Raw genomic sequence first — 15,923 nt, 5'->3', positions numbered from 1 at the left:
AACAGTTTTGGGAGGATTTTCATTTTCAGAATGTTAATCCAGCCAATTAAAAATATATGTAAAGATGACCTATCTATGGATTGAGTTATTGAATCTACGACAGGGTCATAGTTGAGACTATGCGGTCAATCTCTGGCACAATACGAATGCCAACCTATGTAAAGCATTCCGTTGCATAAAAAAAAACAAGTCAGGTGTAGGTCTGTCTTTCCTCCTCCTTTAGCATCATAATTAGAGGTCGGCCGATTATGCTTTTTCAACACCGATACCGATTATTGGAGGACCAAAGGCCGATACCGATTAATCGGACGATTTTAGATTACAGAAATATATATATTTTTTGTAATAATGACAATTACAACAATACTGAATGAACACTTATTTTAACTTAATATAATACATCAATAAAATCAATTTAGCCTCAAATAAATAATGAAACATGTTCAATTTGGTTTAAATAATGCAAAAACAAAGTGTTGGAGAAGAAAGTAAAATTGCAATATGTGCCATTTAAAACAAGCTAACGTTTAAGTTCCTTGCTCAGAACATGAGAACATATGAAAGCTGGTGGTTCCTTTTAACATGAGTCTTCAATATTCCCAGGTAAGAAGTTTTAGGTTGTAGTTATTATAGGAATTATAGGACTATTTCTCTCTATACGATTTGTATTTCATATACCTTTGACTATTGGATGTTCTTATAGGCACTTTAGTATTGCCATTGTAACAGTATAGCTTCCGTCCCTCTCCTCGCTCCTACCTGGGCTCGAACCAGGAACACATCGACAACAGCCACCCTCGAAGCAGTGTTACCCATGCAGAGCAAGGGGAACTACTCCAAGTCTCAGAGCGAGTGATGTTTGAAATGCTATTAGTGCGCACCCCGCTAACTAGCTAGCCATTTCACATCGGTTACACCAGCCTAATCTCGGGAGTTGATAGGCTTGAAGTCATAAACAGCACAATGCTTGAAGCATTGCGAAGAGCTGCTGGCAAAATGCACGAAAGTGCTGTTTGAATGAATGCTTACGAGCCTGCTGGTGCCTACCATCGCTCAGTCAGACTACTCTATCAAATCGTAGACTTAATTCTAACATAATAACACACAGAAATAGGAGCCTTAGGTCATTAATATGGTCGAATCCGGAAACCATCATCTCGAAAACAAAACGTTTATTCTTTCAGTGAAATACGGAACCGTTCCGTATTTTATCTAACGGGTGGCATCCATAAGTCTAAATATTCCTGTTACATCGCACAACCTTCAATGTTATGTCATAATTACGTAAAATTCTGGCAAATTGGTTCCCATCGAGCCAGGCGGCCCAAACTGTTGCATATACCCTGACTCTGCGTGCAATGAACGCAGGAGAAGTGACACAATTTCACCTGGTTAATATTGCCTGCTAACCTGGATTTCTTTTAGCTAAATATGCAGGTTTAAAAATATATACTTCTGTGTATTGATTTAAGAAAGGCATTTATGTTTATGGTTAGGTACAGTCGTGCAACGATTGTGCTTTTTTCGCAAATGCGCTTTTGTTAAATCATCCCCCGTTTGGCGAAGTTGGCTGTCTTTGTTAGGAAGAAATAGTCTTCACGCAGTTCGCAACGAGCCAGGCGGCCCAAACTGCTGCATATACCCTGACTCTGTTGCAAGAGAAGTGACACAATTTTCCTAGTTAAAAGAAATTCATGTTAGCAGGCAATATTAACTAAATATGCAGGTTTAAAAATATATACTTGTGTATTGATTTTAAGAAAGGCATTGATGTTTATGGTTAGGTACACGTTGGAGCAACGACAGTCCTTTTACGCGAATGCGCACCGCATCGATTATATGCAACGCAGGACACGCTAGATAAACGAGTAATATCATCAACCATGTGTAGTTAACTAGTGATTATGATTGATTGATTGTTTTTTATAAGATAAGTTTAATGCTAGCTAGCAACTTACCTTGGATTCTTACTGCATTCGCGTAACAGGCAGGCTCCTCGTGGAGTGCAATGTAAGATTGCAAGATTGAATCCCCGAGCTGACAAGGTAAAAATCTGTCGTTCTGCCCCTGAACAAGGCAGTTAACCCACCGTTCCTAGGCCGTCATTGAAAATAAGAATGTGTTCTTAACTGACTTGCCTAGTTAAATAAAGGTGTACATTTTTTTTTTTAAACGGCCAAATTGGTGGCCAAAAATACCGATGTCCGATTGTTTTGAAAACTTGAAATCGGCCATTCCGATTAATCGTTCGACCTCTAATCATAATTGAGGATTTTGCATCCCGAGAACACCCCAAACTCTTTGATTAGGTCCAGAAGGGCAGGTATGGAATTGCACAAGTCTGTAAGAAACAAAATTACATCGTCTGCATAAAGGGCAATTTGATGTTCCGTCTGATCTATTCTAATACCTGAAATATTGGGGTGGGACCTAATGGCTAGAGGCTCACAGGAGAGGAGAAAGAGGGCAGCCCTACCTAGAACCCCTGCAGATGTAAAAAAGTTTAGATACCGTATTAGTAGTAAGGATCTCTGCAGTGGGATTTGTGTATAGTATATTTATCCATTTACTAAAGCTCTCACCACAACCAAAAACGAGTTAACACTTCAAAGAGGTAGGGCCACTGAATCCTGTCGAAGGCCTTCTCTGTGTCCAACGACAGGATCGCCGTGTCTGACGACTGGGCAAAAGACCAATTTCGTAAGATCTCAAAAACATCTCCAGGAGTGGAGTGCACAGTTTGTTCTTAAATCTCTTGTAGATGTCAACGGGCAGCCCATCTGGGCCAGACGCCCTCCCCTCCCTCATTCTATCAATTGCATTGGAAATTTCCTCCACAGTCAGCTCAGCATTAAGAATATCCTTAGATTGGAGTTTCCCAATATTTCAGATGAATCTATGTAATAAGCTAGCCTGGGTATCAGTTTCAGGAGGATATTCTGATGCATATAATTTTTCATCAAATTATTTAAAGGTATTGTTTAGCTCCCGAGGGTCTACCGCCACAGCTCCCTCTGCATCCTGAAATGAATTGATTGCTCTCTCTGCTTGCTGCTGTTTGATTTGCCAGGCCAACAGCTTCCCAGCTTTTTCACCCTGGTCATAATATGATTGGTTTAGTCTCAATAAGCTGGCTGCAGCTCTACCCGCAGAAATTCTGTGATATTGAGCCATGAGCAAGAGCAACTCCTTGTGTGCACCTGTGGAATTATTTCTCCAGAGTTTTAATTTGTTTCAATTTTGACTTGGAGCTGGGAAATGTATAATTTGACCCCTTATGAAAGCTTTAAAGGCTTCCCATCTAGTACAAGCTGAGGTCTGTGTTGTATTAATTGAAAAGTATAGGTCAATTTGCTGTCTAATGTATTCTATAAAACTTGTATCTTGCAGCCATTTAGGTTAGAAGTGCCATTTAGGTGAGTCACCTACAAAATTAGAAATGGAATATATAAGAGATGATGGAGCATGGTCAGAGATGACAATGCTATCATAAAAGCAATCTTAAATTTTTGAGAGTAATGCTGCTGAGAAAAAAAATAAAAATGATTCGGAAATAGGTCTGGTGCGTGCTAGAGTAACAGGAATGTCGCCAGATAATAGATGTGATTCTTACAAAAAAATATGATCTTCGCCTGAAGTTGTTTTCATCTACTTATTACCTGTTTTTATTTTGCCGATTTTATTTAATTCCCTACAGTTCCAGGATGTAAATTTAACTTTAAGGATTCACATGTGAGGCCATGTAGTAGACACACACTATATCAAATAAAATCTAGGTTTATTTGTCACATGCACAGGATACAGAAGGTGTAAACGGTACAGTGAAGTCGTTACTTGCATAGTAGCAATATCAAAAACAAAGTGTCCAGATTAAATATTTTATCATTATTAGATTATTCTTACCCGACACACTTGTCTAAATGTGACTCATTTCAGGAAACTAAGATTATGTCGCATGTCACTACTTCACAGGAGCGGCATTTGAATGTAAACATTTTATTTTTTTATCAAAATGCGGTTTTTGGCAGAAATTCCTTCTGGAACATATGAACTTTCATGTGCCTTAACAACAAACTTGTATTCCAGCTTTGTTGGTTTAGCCACAGAAAAAGACAGGAACCTTTCAGCTAGCCATGATTGGCTGAGATAATGGATGGGCTGGACATGCTGGCAGACCAGATGCTGGAGCATTTATTTCCCATGTACAGTAGCATGCATCTGTCTATAATGTGAACTGTTCAGTATGTATTGACAGTCCTTTCTAACGCGCCGTTTTAGAAAGATATAACGTTAGCCATCGAGAATTACAAAAGTTTTGCTACTTTTAGCAAGTCGATCAGGTTGAAATGGGCTGCGCACATGCACGCATACGCGCATGCGTACCCACACACACACTCTACACACACTTATGTATGGTGGTATTATACATGTTTTATTGTAGATATGTAGTGGGGTAATAATGTTATATGTACTGTTATTTATTTTTGTTTTTGCCTTAAGTTGTTTGGACCCTACGAAGAAAGGCAGCTAATGGGGATACTTAATAAATACACATTCAAATTTAATTTGAAATTCCAATTCACTCATGAAGTGGAGAATTTATTGAATTCAATTTGAATTTCAACAATCTTCAAGTTATATAATTGGAATTAGATTATTTGGAACTTTGTAATTGAAATTGTAAAACATGTATTCTTTGGAATTTAATTAAATTGGAATTCCCAGTTAATGCACATAGTATCAAACATTGACTTCAAGATTTGTTTTAAATCATGAACTTTTACTTCAATATTTCCAGTATAGCTTTCTGAACAGTGACATGATCAGCTTGATGGAATTAAATTGGAATTTGTGGAATTATTGGGGATAATATTTAATTATTGGAATTTACCTAACATTGGAATTTAATTATCTCTGAATTCCAAGACTGACCTAGAAATTGAAATAATTAAAATGCATAAGGAGAGAGAATTGAATTAGAATAGAATTTGTGAATTAAACCCAACCCTGGTAGTCTCAGGTGGCTTTTTTCTGCAGTGAGTGAAGTTTAAAGGAGTCACACACTGTTACTCACTCCTGAAAATTTTATGGTTTTACAGGCAGGTAGAGAGCTTCATTGTAAACACACATTGAGAGGGAAGGTAGTTTTATGTTAATGAGAGGATAGTCTTCAAACCAGCATGTTGAGACCGTGTTCAGAGAGGGTCATCAGGAATGCAGGTATAGAGTACTGTTGTGTTGGTAAGTGGACCACGTCAGGTGCACTACAGGCCTCTGTGATCATCACCAAATGGAGGGAATGTGACAGAAGAATGTAGAAGATGGCGATGCACCCACTCACTCACTCATAAAACATCTCCCAAGGAGTCCACTCTAGTGAATGGAGCTCTCATGGTGTTTGTTTACTAATTCATTCAGGCTGGCATGTTAGCGGCAGCTCAGTGGATCCACACAGTCAGAGTGGGCCTGACATTCTGGGTCACTCACTGTGGTGAATCAGGGTGTCTGAAAGTGGGGAGACAGTGGGCATCTTTTAGTGAATGAGGCACCGAGCTGAAAGCGATGTGCACTGATTCAGAAAACCAGGACAAAGTCAAAACACACAATACCACACTTCTTCTGTGACCTGAAAATAATGTGTGATGATTTTGACAAGGTGAATGCAAGTTTAATCTGTGAGAGTCTGCTACAATGTTATTTTATGGAACATACAGACAGTGTTTGTTTTTATGTGTGTCGGTGGTTGTACTGTATCTTTCTGAGATGGTCAGCATTTGTTACAGTGAGTGAGTATGAATGTGTGTATTCTAAGTGCTTTAACTGTTTCCTGTCTCCCGTAACAGCTAACAGTTCAACAGCTGCCTCCCCATATCTGCTGACGGATCAATAAAATGTTGATATATATATACAGTACATATGAGATGTGTGAGGAAGTCGTAGAGCAATAAGGTGGCCAACAGGACGCATAGTTTCTAACTTATGTTTTTCTATGCGTTTGTGAGGCCAGTGGAATGTCCCCATCTGGACTTCCACTGCATTGCAGTTGCGTCTTCATTTTACAGACACACTTTTTTCAGAGGTCGTGAGAGTGTCAAGAACCAAGGGAAGGATTATGGTGCAATTACATGCTTTAGGGTTCCATGATGATGGAAATAGAATGTCATGACCATAGAACTAAATGGATTACTATTATTGAAAATGATTTATGAAGAGAGCTTTAGGGTGTATTCTTGAATGGTTGGTGAATAAAATAAACAACAAAACTATAATATAGTTTTAACTACAAATTAAATTAACCATCCATAACTGTGTTTTGTCCTCCCCAGGTTGACGAGCTGTATGAGGCCTACTGTATGCAGCGCCGGCTGAGGGATGGGGCCAATAAAATGGTGAAGGCTTACACAGACTCCCAGGGCAGCCGCGAGGCCAGAGAGAGCCTCTCGGAGGCCAACAAGGGCTACAAAGAGTACACAGAGGTGAGGAATGTGAGAGGGGACTGTGGTCAATGGGAGGGGGAACAGGGTAAGATGGGCAGGAAGCCGTGAATAGTCAGTCTCCTGAGATGGATTTCAAAGACTGCAGGGTAACCTGACTAAGAATAGGTGTTCTATTCTGATATTAGTACAATGTTTGTAGTTTTGACTGCCTGATGTTTTTGCTTAACGTTCACTCTTTGCAGAACATGTGCATGTTGGAGAGCGAGCTGGAAAACCACCTGGGAGAGTTCCATGTGAAAATGAAGGGTACGTTCATTTTAGTCAACTCCTTCCTCTTCCCTGTCTGTTGTGACTCCAGACTGTGTTGGTCTATTTTAAACACACTGTTGCGTTGTTAGTGTTTGTATGTGGCCTCGAAGCTTTTTGTTTGTGTTGCAGGTCTAGCAGGGTTCGCACGGCTCTGTGCTGGAGACACATATGAGGTGAGTTTCTCTCTCTCCATCTCCTCTCTCTCGCGCTCTCTCTCTCTCTATCTCCACTCTAGCATGGCTGCCCCAGCATCATCATTCCTCTAAGGCTAAGCCTTATTGCTGGTGGAGGGAGTGGATATGCTACCAGTGGCGGCTGCTGATTGGCTGAATACCAGGGGCGTGAGGAGCTTGGTGTTGTCTTATAGAAAATATATAAAGCGATCTGTGCATTTGAACAACCTTGTAAATACACGTATTTCACTTTTGCATGTCAAAAACCGAACAACCTCTGCTGCATATGCTGCCACTGTTTTGAACAGATGATATTATTTAGAACTAGTGCACCAGGGAGAACTCAACAAGCTTTTTTTTATTTAACCTTTATTTAACTAGGCAAGCCAGTTAAGAACAAATTCTTATTTACAATGACGGCCGACCCTGGCCAAACCCTTACCCGGACGATGCTGGGCCAATTGTGCGCCGCCCTATGGGACTCCCAGTCATGGTCGGTTGTGATACAGCCTGGAATCGAACCAGGGTCTGTAGTGACGTCTCTAGCACTGAGATGCAGTGCCTTAGACCACTGTGCCACTCAGGAGCCCTTTAAAAGCATGCCGATGCGTTAAGTGTAAACACATTATCTAACTGGGGATAGCTAGCTAACATAATGTCACAAAGCATTATCTAACTGGGGTAGCTAGCTAACATAATGTCACAAAGCATAATCTAACTGGGGATAGCTAGCTAACATAATGTCACAAAGCATTATCTAACTGGGGATAGCTAGCTAACATAATGTCACAAAGCATGATGCGCTAGCCAGTTAACTTTCATTCTGAAATAGCTTCATATTTCAGAGTTACCCAGATATTAGTTTAGAAACACTTGAAATTGGCATGGGAGCTACAGTGGCAAGAAAAAGTATGTGAACCCTTTGGAATTACCTGGATTTCTGCATAAATTGATAATCAGATTTGATCTGGTCTTCATCTGTCACAACAATTGACAAACATAGTGTGCTTAAACTAATAAAAGACAAATTATTGTATTTTTCTTGTCTATATTGGATACAGAATTTAAACATTCACAGTGTAGGTTGGAAAAAGTATGTGGACCCCTAGGTTAATGACTTCTCCAAATGCTAATTGGAGTCAGGAGTCAGCTAACCTGGAGATGGAGATGTTGGTTAGAGCTGCCTTGCCTTGTAAAAAAACACTCACAAAATTTGAGTTTGCTATTCACAAGAAGCATTGCCTGATGTGAACCATGCCTCGAACAAAAGAGATCTCAGAAGACCTAAGATTAAGAATTGTTACAAAAGTACAAGGGTTACAAAAGTATCTCTAAAAGCCTTGATGTTCATCACTCCACGGTAATACATTTGTCTTCTTGTCTATAAATGGAGAAAGTTCAGCACTGTTGCTACACTCCCTAGGAGTGGCCGTCCTGCAAAGATGACTGCAAGATCACAGCACAGAATGCTCAATGAAGTTAAGAAGAATCCTAGAGTGTCAGCTAAAGACTTACAGAAATCTCTGGAACATGCTAACATCTCTGTTGACGAGTCTACGATACGTGAAACACGAGAACAAGAATGATGTTCATGGGAGGACACCACGGAAGAAGCCACTGCTGTTCAAAAAAAACATTGCTGCACGTCTGAAGTTTGCAAAAGCGCACCTGGATGCTCCACAGCGCTACGGGCAAAATACTCTGTGGACAGATGAAACTACAATTGGGTTGTTTGGAAGGAACACACAACACTGTGTGGAGGAGAAAAAAAAACATCTCAACTGTAAAATATGGTGGAGGGAGCATCGTGGTTTGGGGCTACTTTGCTGCCTCAGGGCCTGGACAGCTTGCTATCATCGACGGAAAAATGAATTCCCAAGTTTATCAAGACATTTTGCAGGAGAATGTTAGGCTACCTTATGGAGTGGCCCAGTCAGTCCTGACCTCAACCTGATTTGAGATGCTGTGGCATGACCTCGAGAGCAGTTCACACCAGACATCCCAAGAATATCGCTGAACTGAAACAGTTTTGTAAAGAGGAATGGTCCAAAATGCCCCCTGACCGTTGTGCAGGTCTGATCCACAACTACAGGAAACAATTGGTTGAGGTTATTGCTGCCAAAGGAGGGTCAACCAGTTATTAAATCCAAGTGTTCACATACTTTTCCCACCCTGCACTGTGAATGTTTACACGGTGTGTTCAATAAAGACATGAAAACGTATAATTGTTTGTGTGTTATTAGTTTAAGCAGACTGTGTTTGTCTTGTTGTGACCTAGATGAAGATCAGATCAAATTTTATGACCAATTTATGCAGAAATCCAGGTATTTCCAAAGGGTTCACATACCTTTTCTTGCCACTGTAACTAGGTAACAAAGATAGAGATGAAATGGTAAATTTGCCCTAAAAATCTACCAAACAATTTCTCAATATTTCCAAAAAATTCTCTATCTGGCTAATTAATTGGATCATGCTTTGTGATACACCCGGTTTTATGATGTTTTAGTCCACACAAAATGGGGGGGGGTAAAATTGGCCAGGCTTTTCTGACCTACCAGATCTGCGATGACAAGGTTCTAGCAAGTGTATCCCTCTGTCCTTCTCTTCTTGTTGGATGTAGATGACCAATTAATCAGGTCCGAGGCTCCCATTACGATTATTTGTTTATTTACAAGTTAATTACAATTAGCTTTTTGCTTTAGCGCCATCTGTACCTGATAGAGCAGATTTAGTCTCATGTGGAAGTAAGTCGTCTGGCATGAGAGACTCATTGGGAGGTAGACGAGAGCAGACCCAGGGGTTCTGACTCAACGGATGCAAATTTGAGCGCCCCAGGACGGTTCATTTACTTTGAGCTCTTATAATTCATGTGGGGCAGTAAGTAACTGAACAGCTTGTTTTGAACAATATGTTTTTGAAACAGGAAAATGTAGACATTTGCACACTTTTGAGCATTTAAAACATAATCCATGAATTATATAATATATTTTTTTAAATAAAAATACTAACTTTGGTCAACAACAATCACAAGCGGGGTGCCACCCCTAACGCCCTAATGGGCGGGCCACCGCTGTATGCTACAGTAGCATGGCCTCTTAGCTGGGCTGTCTGGGGGGATTAGCAGGAGGAGCAGAGTAAATGGAAAAGGAAAAGTGTTAATGTGTCAGCACTGCCTCTGTCTAACATGCATAGATTTAGTGATGATTGACAGCATAATCGATGGAGTAAGTCAGTGGAGCGCTGCGTTCCCTCCCTGGGGGAAGGCAACTATAAACAGAACCTACAGAGTTTGGCTCAACTTCAGCAAAAACACAAATGACTCAGCGATGACTTGAGAATAGGGAAATGTGTGACGAGCAAAATGTGAGTGTCTGGCTCATTTTTGTATCTGTCTGCTATGCCTTCTAGAACCTAAACCTGACCTCTGACCTTTTAGATCTTTATGAAGTATGGGCGGCAGCGCTGGAAGCTGAGGGGAAGGATTGAGATCAACTGCAAGCAGGTGTGGGACAGCGAGGATATGGTCTTCCTGCCTCTCATCACAGAGTTCCTATCAATAAAGGTACAAAGCAGAAATTCCTGGCCTAAAACATGCGCGTACACACACACACACACACACACACACACACACACACACACACACACACACACACACACACACACACACACACACACACACAGACTGTCAATCACATTCAGAGAGTCACATCTGCATGTGAAGCGAAGACACTAAGGTAATGGACATAACAGCTCAGTGAAAGGAGAGCAGCTGGATATCGACTTGTTTTTCTCCCTGAATGATTCCATTACTTTGCCCAATGTCACAGGATCGGAAAGTTAAACTGAGGGGTCAAGAGACATGGATCTGGCTGAATTTCCTTACAGGATTTACCCAAAACAGTGGAGTAAATATTGTTTCCATCTACGCGGGCCGGCACCCGTGTCTCACTGGGCCATGGCTCCGAAGGACCTGCTCTCACTTGGGGCCAAAGCCAGGCCACTGGTACATTTCAGATGGCATTTACAGTTGGAGTCGGAAGTTAACATACACTTAGGTTGGAGTCATTAAAACTCGTTTTTCAACCACTCCACAAATTTCTTGTTAACAAACTATAGTTTTGGCAAGTCGGTTAGGACATCTACTTTGTGCATGACACAAGTAATTTTTCCAACAATTGTTTACAGACAGATTAGTTCACTTATAATTCACTGCATCACAATTCCAGTGGGTCAGAAGTTTACATACACTAAGTTGACTGTGCCTTTTAACAGCTTGGAAAATTCCAGAATATGTCATGGCTTTAGAAGCTTCTGATAGGCTAATTGACGTTGGAGCTGTACCTGTGGATGTATTTCAAGGCCTACCTTCAAATTCAGTGCCTCTTTGCTTGACATCATGGGAAAATCAAAAGAAATCAGCCAAGACCTCTGGAAAAAAAATTGTAAACCTCCACAAGTCTGGTTCATCCTTGGGAGCCATTTCCAAATGCCTGAAGGTACCACGTTCATCTGTGCAAACAATAGTACGCAAGAATAAACACCATTGGACCACGTAGCTGTCATACCGCTCAGGAAGGAGACCTGTTCTGTCTCCTAGAGATGAACATACTTTGGTGCGAAAAGTGCAAATCAATCCCAGAACAACAGCAAAGGACCTTGTGAAGATGCTGGAGGAAACCGGTACAAAAGTATCTATATCCACAGTAAAACGAGTCCTATATCGACATAACCTGAAAGGCCGCTCAGCAAGGAAGAAGTCACTGCTCCAAAGCCGCCATAAAAAAGTCACACTACGGTTTGCAACTGCACATGGGGACAAAGATCGTACTTTTTGGAGAAATGTCCTCTGGTCTGATGAAACAAAAATAGAACTGTTTGGGCATAATGACCATCATTATGTTTGGAGGAAAAAGGGGGAGGCTTGCAAGCCGAAGAACACCATCCCATTCGTGAAGCACGGGGATGGCAGCATCATGTTGTTCGGGTGCTTTGCTGCAGGAGGGACTGGTGCCCTTCACAAAATAGATGGCATCATGAGGATGGAAAATGATGTGGATATATTGAAGCAAAATCTCAAGACATCAGTCAGGAAGTTAAAGCTTGGTCGCAAATGGGTCTTCCAAATGGACAATGACCCCAAGCATACTTCATAAGTCAAGGTATTGAAGTGGCCATCACAAAGCCCTGACCTCAATCCTATAGAAAATTTGTGGACAGAACTGAAAAAGCAGAACCAAAATTCACCCAACTTATTGTGGGAAGCTTATGGAAAGCTACCTGAAACGTTTGACCCAAGTTAAACAATCTAAAGGCAATGCTACCAAATACTAATTGACTGTATGCAAACTTCTGACCCACTCTACTATTATTCTGACATTTCACATTCTTAAAATAAAGTGGTGATCCTCACTGATCTAAGACAGGGAATTTTTACTAGGATTAAATGTCAGGAATTGTGAAAAACTAAGTTTAAATGTATTTGGTTAAGGTGTATGTAGACTTCAACTGTACATAGCCCTAGCTATGGAAACACAATTTCCCTAGTTTAACATAGGTGTGTATACGCTGGTGTTAGTTGAAAAGAAGTCAGAGAGAGGAAAGATGGGGAAGAGACCATGGTTATTATAATAAACTAAAATGAAAACTTGATGTACTTACATGTACTACTTAAGTTAACCATTGGATTGGTGTAAACATGGACGAGAGGGTTTCATTCCACCATATTTTTTGCTCCTGTCTCTGCGCTATTCCTTTTAAATCCATGTCACATTGAGATTAACTTTATAATTTTATCCTAACCTTACCCATCACCTTATGTATTACTTCCCCCCCAGTTGCAAGAAATGACATCCAAAAAACACAATCTATACAACACATGGTTCCTGGCCTCCTTTTATGCTTTCTGTCCATAACACTGCAACTAAATCTGAAACAAAATAATATAAAACAAAATAGAAATATTTTTATACAACTAAATAAAACCTAGCAAATCAGGTCTGAAAACTGAAATGAAACTGAACTTATAATAAAAAAACAAATAGAAATAAAAGCAGCAATGAACGGGGTTCACAGGATGACAGAAAGGACAAAAGATCAGTTATGGTGCCAATGACATCTATAGTGACAACAACTGGTCTGTTGCAGCCATCTAAGGTTGCAGTGACTTTATATTCACACAACCTCTAAGGACATATACATAAGGTTTACATACCAGATATCATGGCCCATGTCCTTTGGTTCAGTTCTTATAGCTCTGGTGTGATATGGTCCCATCTAGTGGTGTTGCATGGCTGACTTTTTAATGTCGCAAGTAATCATTCTCAAATTCCTCCCAATTTGGTATATAGGCTCAATCTGATTTTATGCTTCCTGAGCAGAAAAGTTAGTAATTCTGCATTAGAGTATGTGCTAACATCTTTCTATAGGTACCGTGCGGCCATATTTGAATGCAGCAACCATTTTTTCCAACCAATTAAAGACTAATGGAATGAGTGTAAATACAAAATCTGGGGTGAATCTGACTTATGGTTCATGAGGAGAAGATTATCGCAGATTTTGAGCATTAGTGTTACATATCCAAATAATGAATTAATAGTTTCCTTGTTTTTTTCAAATTCCGTTTGGTTCATTTCCGTTTGGTTCATGGATGTCCATGATAGCGATGACAAGTTTCAAGTTGATAGGCCACTGTGGAGTAGATTTACAGTGATTTAAATTAAGATGGAAAATCTGATTTTAGATTTGTCAATAACTCAGCCATCTTTAAACCAATCCCTTTTCTCAAACTAAGTTAAGACGTGTACCATGGGCCTACATTCCAAATGTGGTGTCATTTGGTCCTATGGTTCATTAGAATAAAAAAAAGTGCATATTAGCGTATGTGCTAATATGCATCTACTGGTATAGTGTGGCCATCTTTGAATGCAACAGTGTTATTTTCTGAAACTCTTTTTGGGACTTTTTTTTTTTTACACTGCTGCTACTCGCTGTTTATTATCTATGCATAGTCACTTGACCCCTACTTACATGTACAAATTACCTTGACTAACCTGTACCCCCGCACATTGACCTGGTACCCCCTGTTTATAGCCTCGTTATTGTTACCTTTCTATTTAATTTTTTACTGTAGTTTATTTCGTAAATATTTTCTTAACTCTTTCTTGAACTGCATTGTTGGTTAAGGGCTTGTAAATAAGCATTTCACAGTAAGGTCTTCACCTCTTGTATTCGGTACAAGTGACAAATAAAATTTGATTTGATAAGTCCGAAGACCAAATTTGGAGTGAATCGGACTTTTATTCTGAGAAGAATAATTTATTATTACCGTATATTCCGGACTATAAGCCGCAACTTTTTTCCCAGGCTTTGAACCTCGCGGCTTAAACAATGACGCGGCTAATATATGGATTTTTCCCGCTTTCAATTTTTTTTCTTCCAAAAAAACACATTCTGTGACGTGCTCAGTTTTTTGGCAGCATGAAGCTTTCATTAGACCAATGAAATTGCCGAACGGGTTAAGGTCAAAACCTTTTTTGTTTACTGTTTAGATTAAATCGAGCGCTCTCAAACTTCCCAGGACCACACAACATCATCCCGTGACTCCCAAGTTTACTTTAATATGATGGTTATCATATCGATCTTTGCGCATAAAATTATTTTCACCACTATTTCTCACATAATTAATTTTACAGACACAAAAAAATATAACCTTGTCTAGCGTGTTTTGTTAACATTTGGGAAGTTTACTGACAAATTTGTTGTTCAATCAGGCCTGTCGTGACATTTTCTATCCAACTTGTACTTTACTCGCATAAAAAAGTTGGAACGGAAACCTGGTTAATGCTTATCAAAATCAGCTATTGGTGTGGTGTTTGGAGAGATTTAGATCATAACTGAATCACTGATTTTGATTGGTCTTACTCCGGTTCCCTAGGTGACAGAGCTGAAGAGCCTGGCCAATCACGTGGTGGTGGGAAACGTGTCATGTGAGACCAAGGACCTGTTTGCTGCTCTACCCCAGACGGTGGCAGTGGACATCAATGACCTGGGGACCATCAAACTGAGCTTGGAGGTCACCTGGAAGTGAGTGGCCCAACGTGGCTTCTGCTTTGAAGTGATCAGGATATAAAGGTTGTATAGAATGAGGGACTGTGTGTGTGCATACATTTGTGTGTGCGTCTAGTAATACGTTTCTGTGCCCTTTTTATCACTGACAGCCCCTTCGACAAGGATGACCAAGCTTCGACCGCCAGCACAGTCAACAAACCCCCCACGGTGAACAAACGCTTCTCCACCTACAACCAGAGTCCTCCTGATACCCCCTCCCTACGGGAACAGGCCTTCTATGTGAGTACCCTAAACCTCTAACTGTCCTCTAATCAGTGTTCTTTTTCATAATATGGCCCGTAATCCATAGAATAATGAACTGTACTCTGGGCTCAAGTATTTTGCTGGGTGACCTGGAGTTTTATTTTGTGAGCACCAGTGCGACTAAAATAAAATCCAAAAAATGTCTCTACACTGCTCCAACAAGACAGGCTGCCTCCCGCGGCTGCTTGCTTCCAGTTCCCGGGCCACACACACACACAAAGCCCTGCCCCTTGTCACTCAAGCAGGAATAATACAGTAACTCCATGCTGTTTATTCTCTCTTGCTCTCAATTCATGCACACAACATATGCTTCCAAAACAAGAATAATGCCACAGAGTTTCCAAAGCCGGATGCGCAACATTCTGAGACTTCCCGGAACGCTTGCAAAGCAGACCAGGCTGGGGTTTGGAGTTTGAGAAGTCAATTAGAAAAGTGAAATATTCTTTCTTGGTTGATACATTTCTCGAGCCAATGTCTTAAGTAGTTGAACATGTTTTTACTCCAACCTCGTGAAAGTGACAAACTGACACGTTTTAATTTTAGTCAAAAACAACTTTATATGGATTTGACAGCCTGCACATGCGCAGTTCGGCTCGAAACAACTGTTAGACACGATTGACGTGTTTCTGCGCAT

General features: G+C 40.4%; 1 protein-coding gene across 5 annotated transcripts in view; it reads left to right on the top strand.

Annotated features, from left to right (window-relative positions):
- Positions 1–15,923, top strand: part of LOC106560830 (rho family-interacting cell polarization regulator 1) — a 96,831-nt gene that overhangs the window by 47,819 nt on the left and 33,089 nt on the right. For all 5 annotated transcript variants that reach the window (XM_045688193.2, XM_045688192.2, XM_014124181.3 and 2 more), the window contains exons 7-12: positions 6,327–6,476; positions 6,680–6,743; positions 6,876–6,919; positions 10,356–10,481; positions 14,853–15,001; positions 15,136–15,265. In XM_045688193.2, the coding sequence (XP_045544149.1) occupies positions 6,327–6,476; positions 6,680–6,743; positions 6,876–6,919; positions 10,356–10,481; positions 14,853–15,001; positions 15,136–15,265 (663 nt within the window). The remainder of the gene's footprint in view (positions 1–6,326; positions 6,477–6,679; positions 6,744–6,875; positions 6,920–10,355; positions 10,482–14,852; positions 15,002–15,135; positions 15,266–15,923) is intronic.

Source organism: Salmo salar, chromosome 10 (assembly GCF_965601325.2).
Source record: "Salmo salar chromosome 10, fSalSal1, whole genome shotgun sequence".
Classification (NCBI taxonomy): domain Eukaryota; kingdom Metazoa; phylum Chordata; class Actinopteri; order Salmoniformes; family Salmonidae; genus Salmo; species Salmo salar.
The sequence above is the reverse complement of the archived record's forward strand: the minus strand, read 5'-3'. Positions and strand labels throughout refer to the sequence as shown.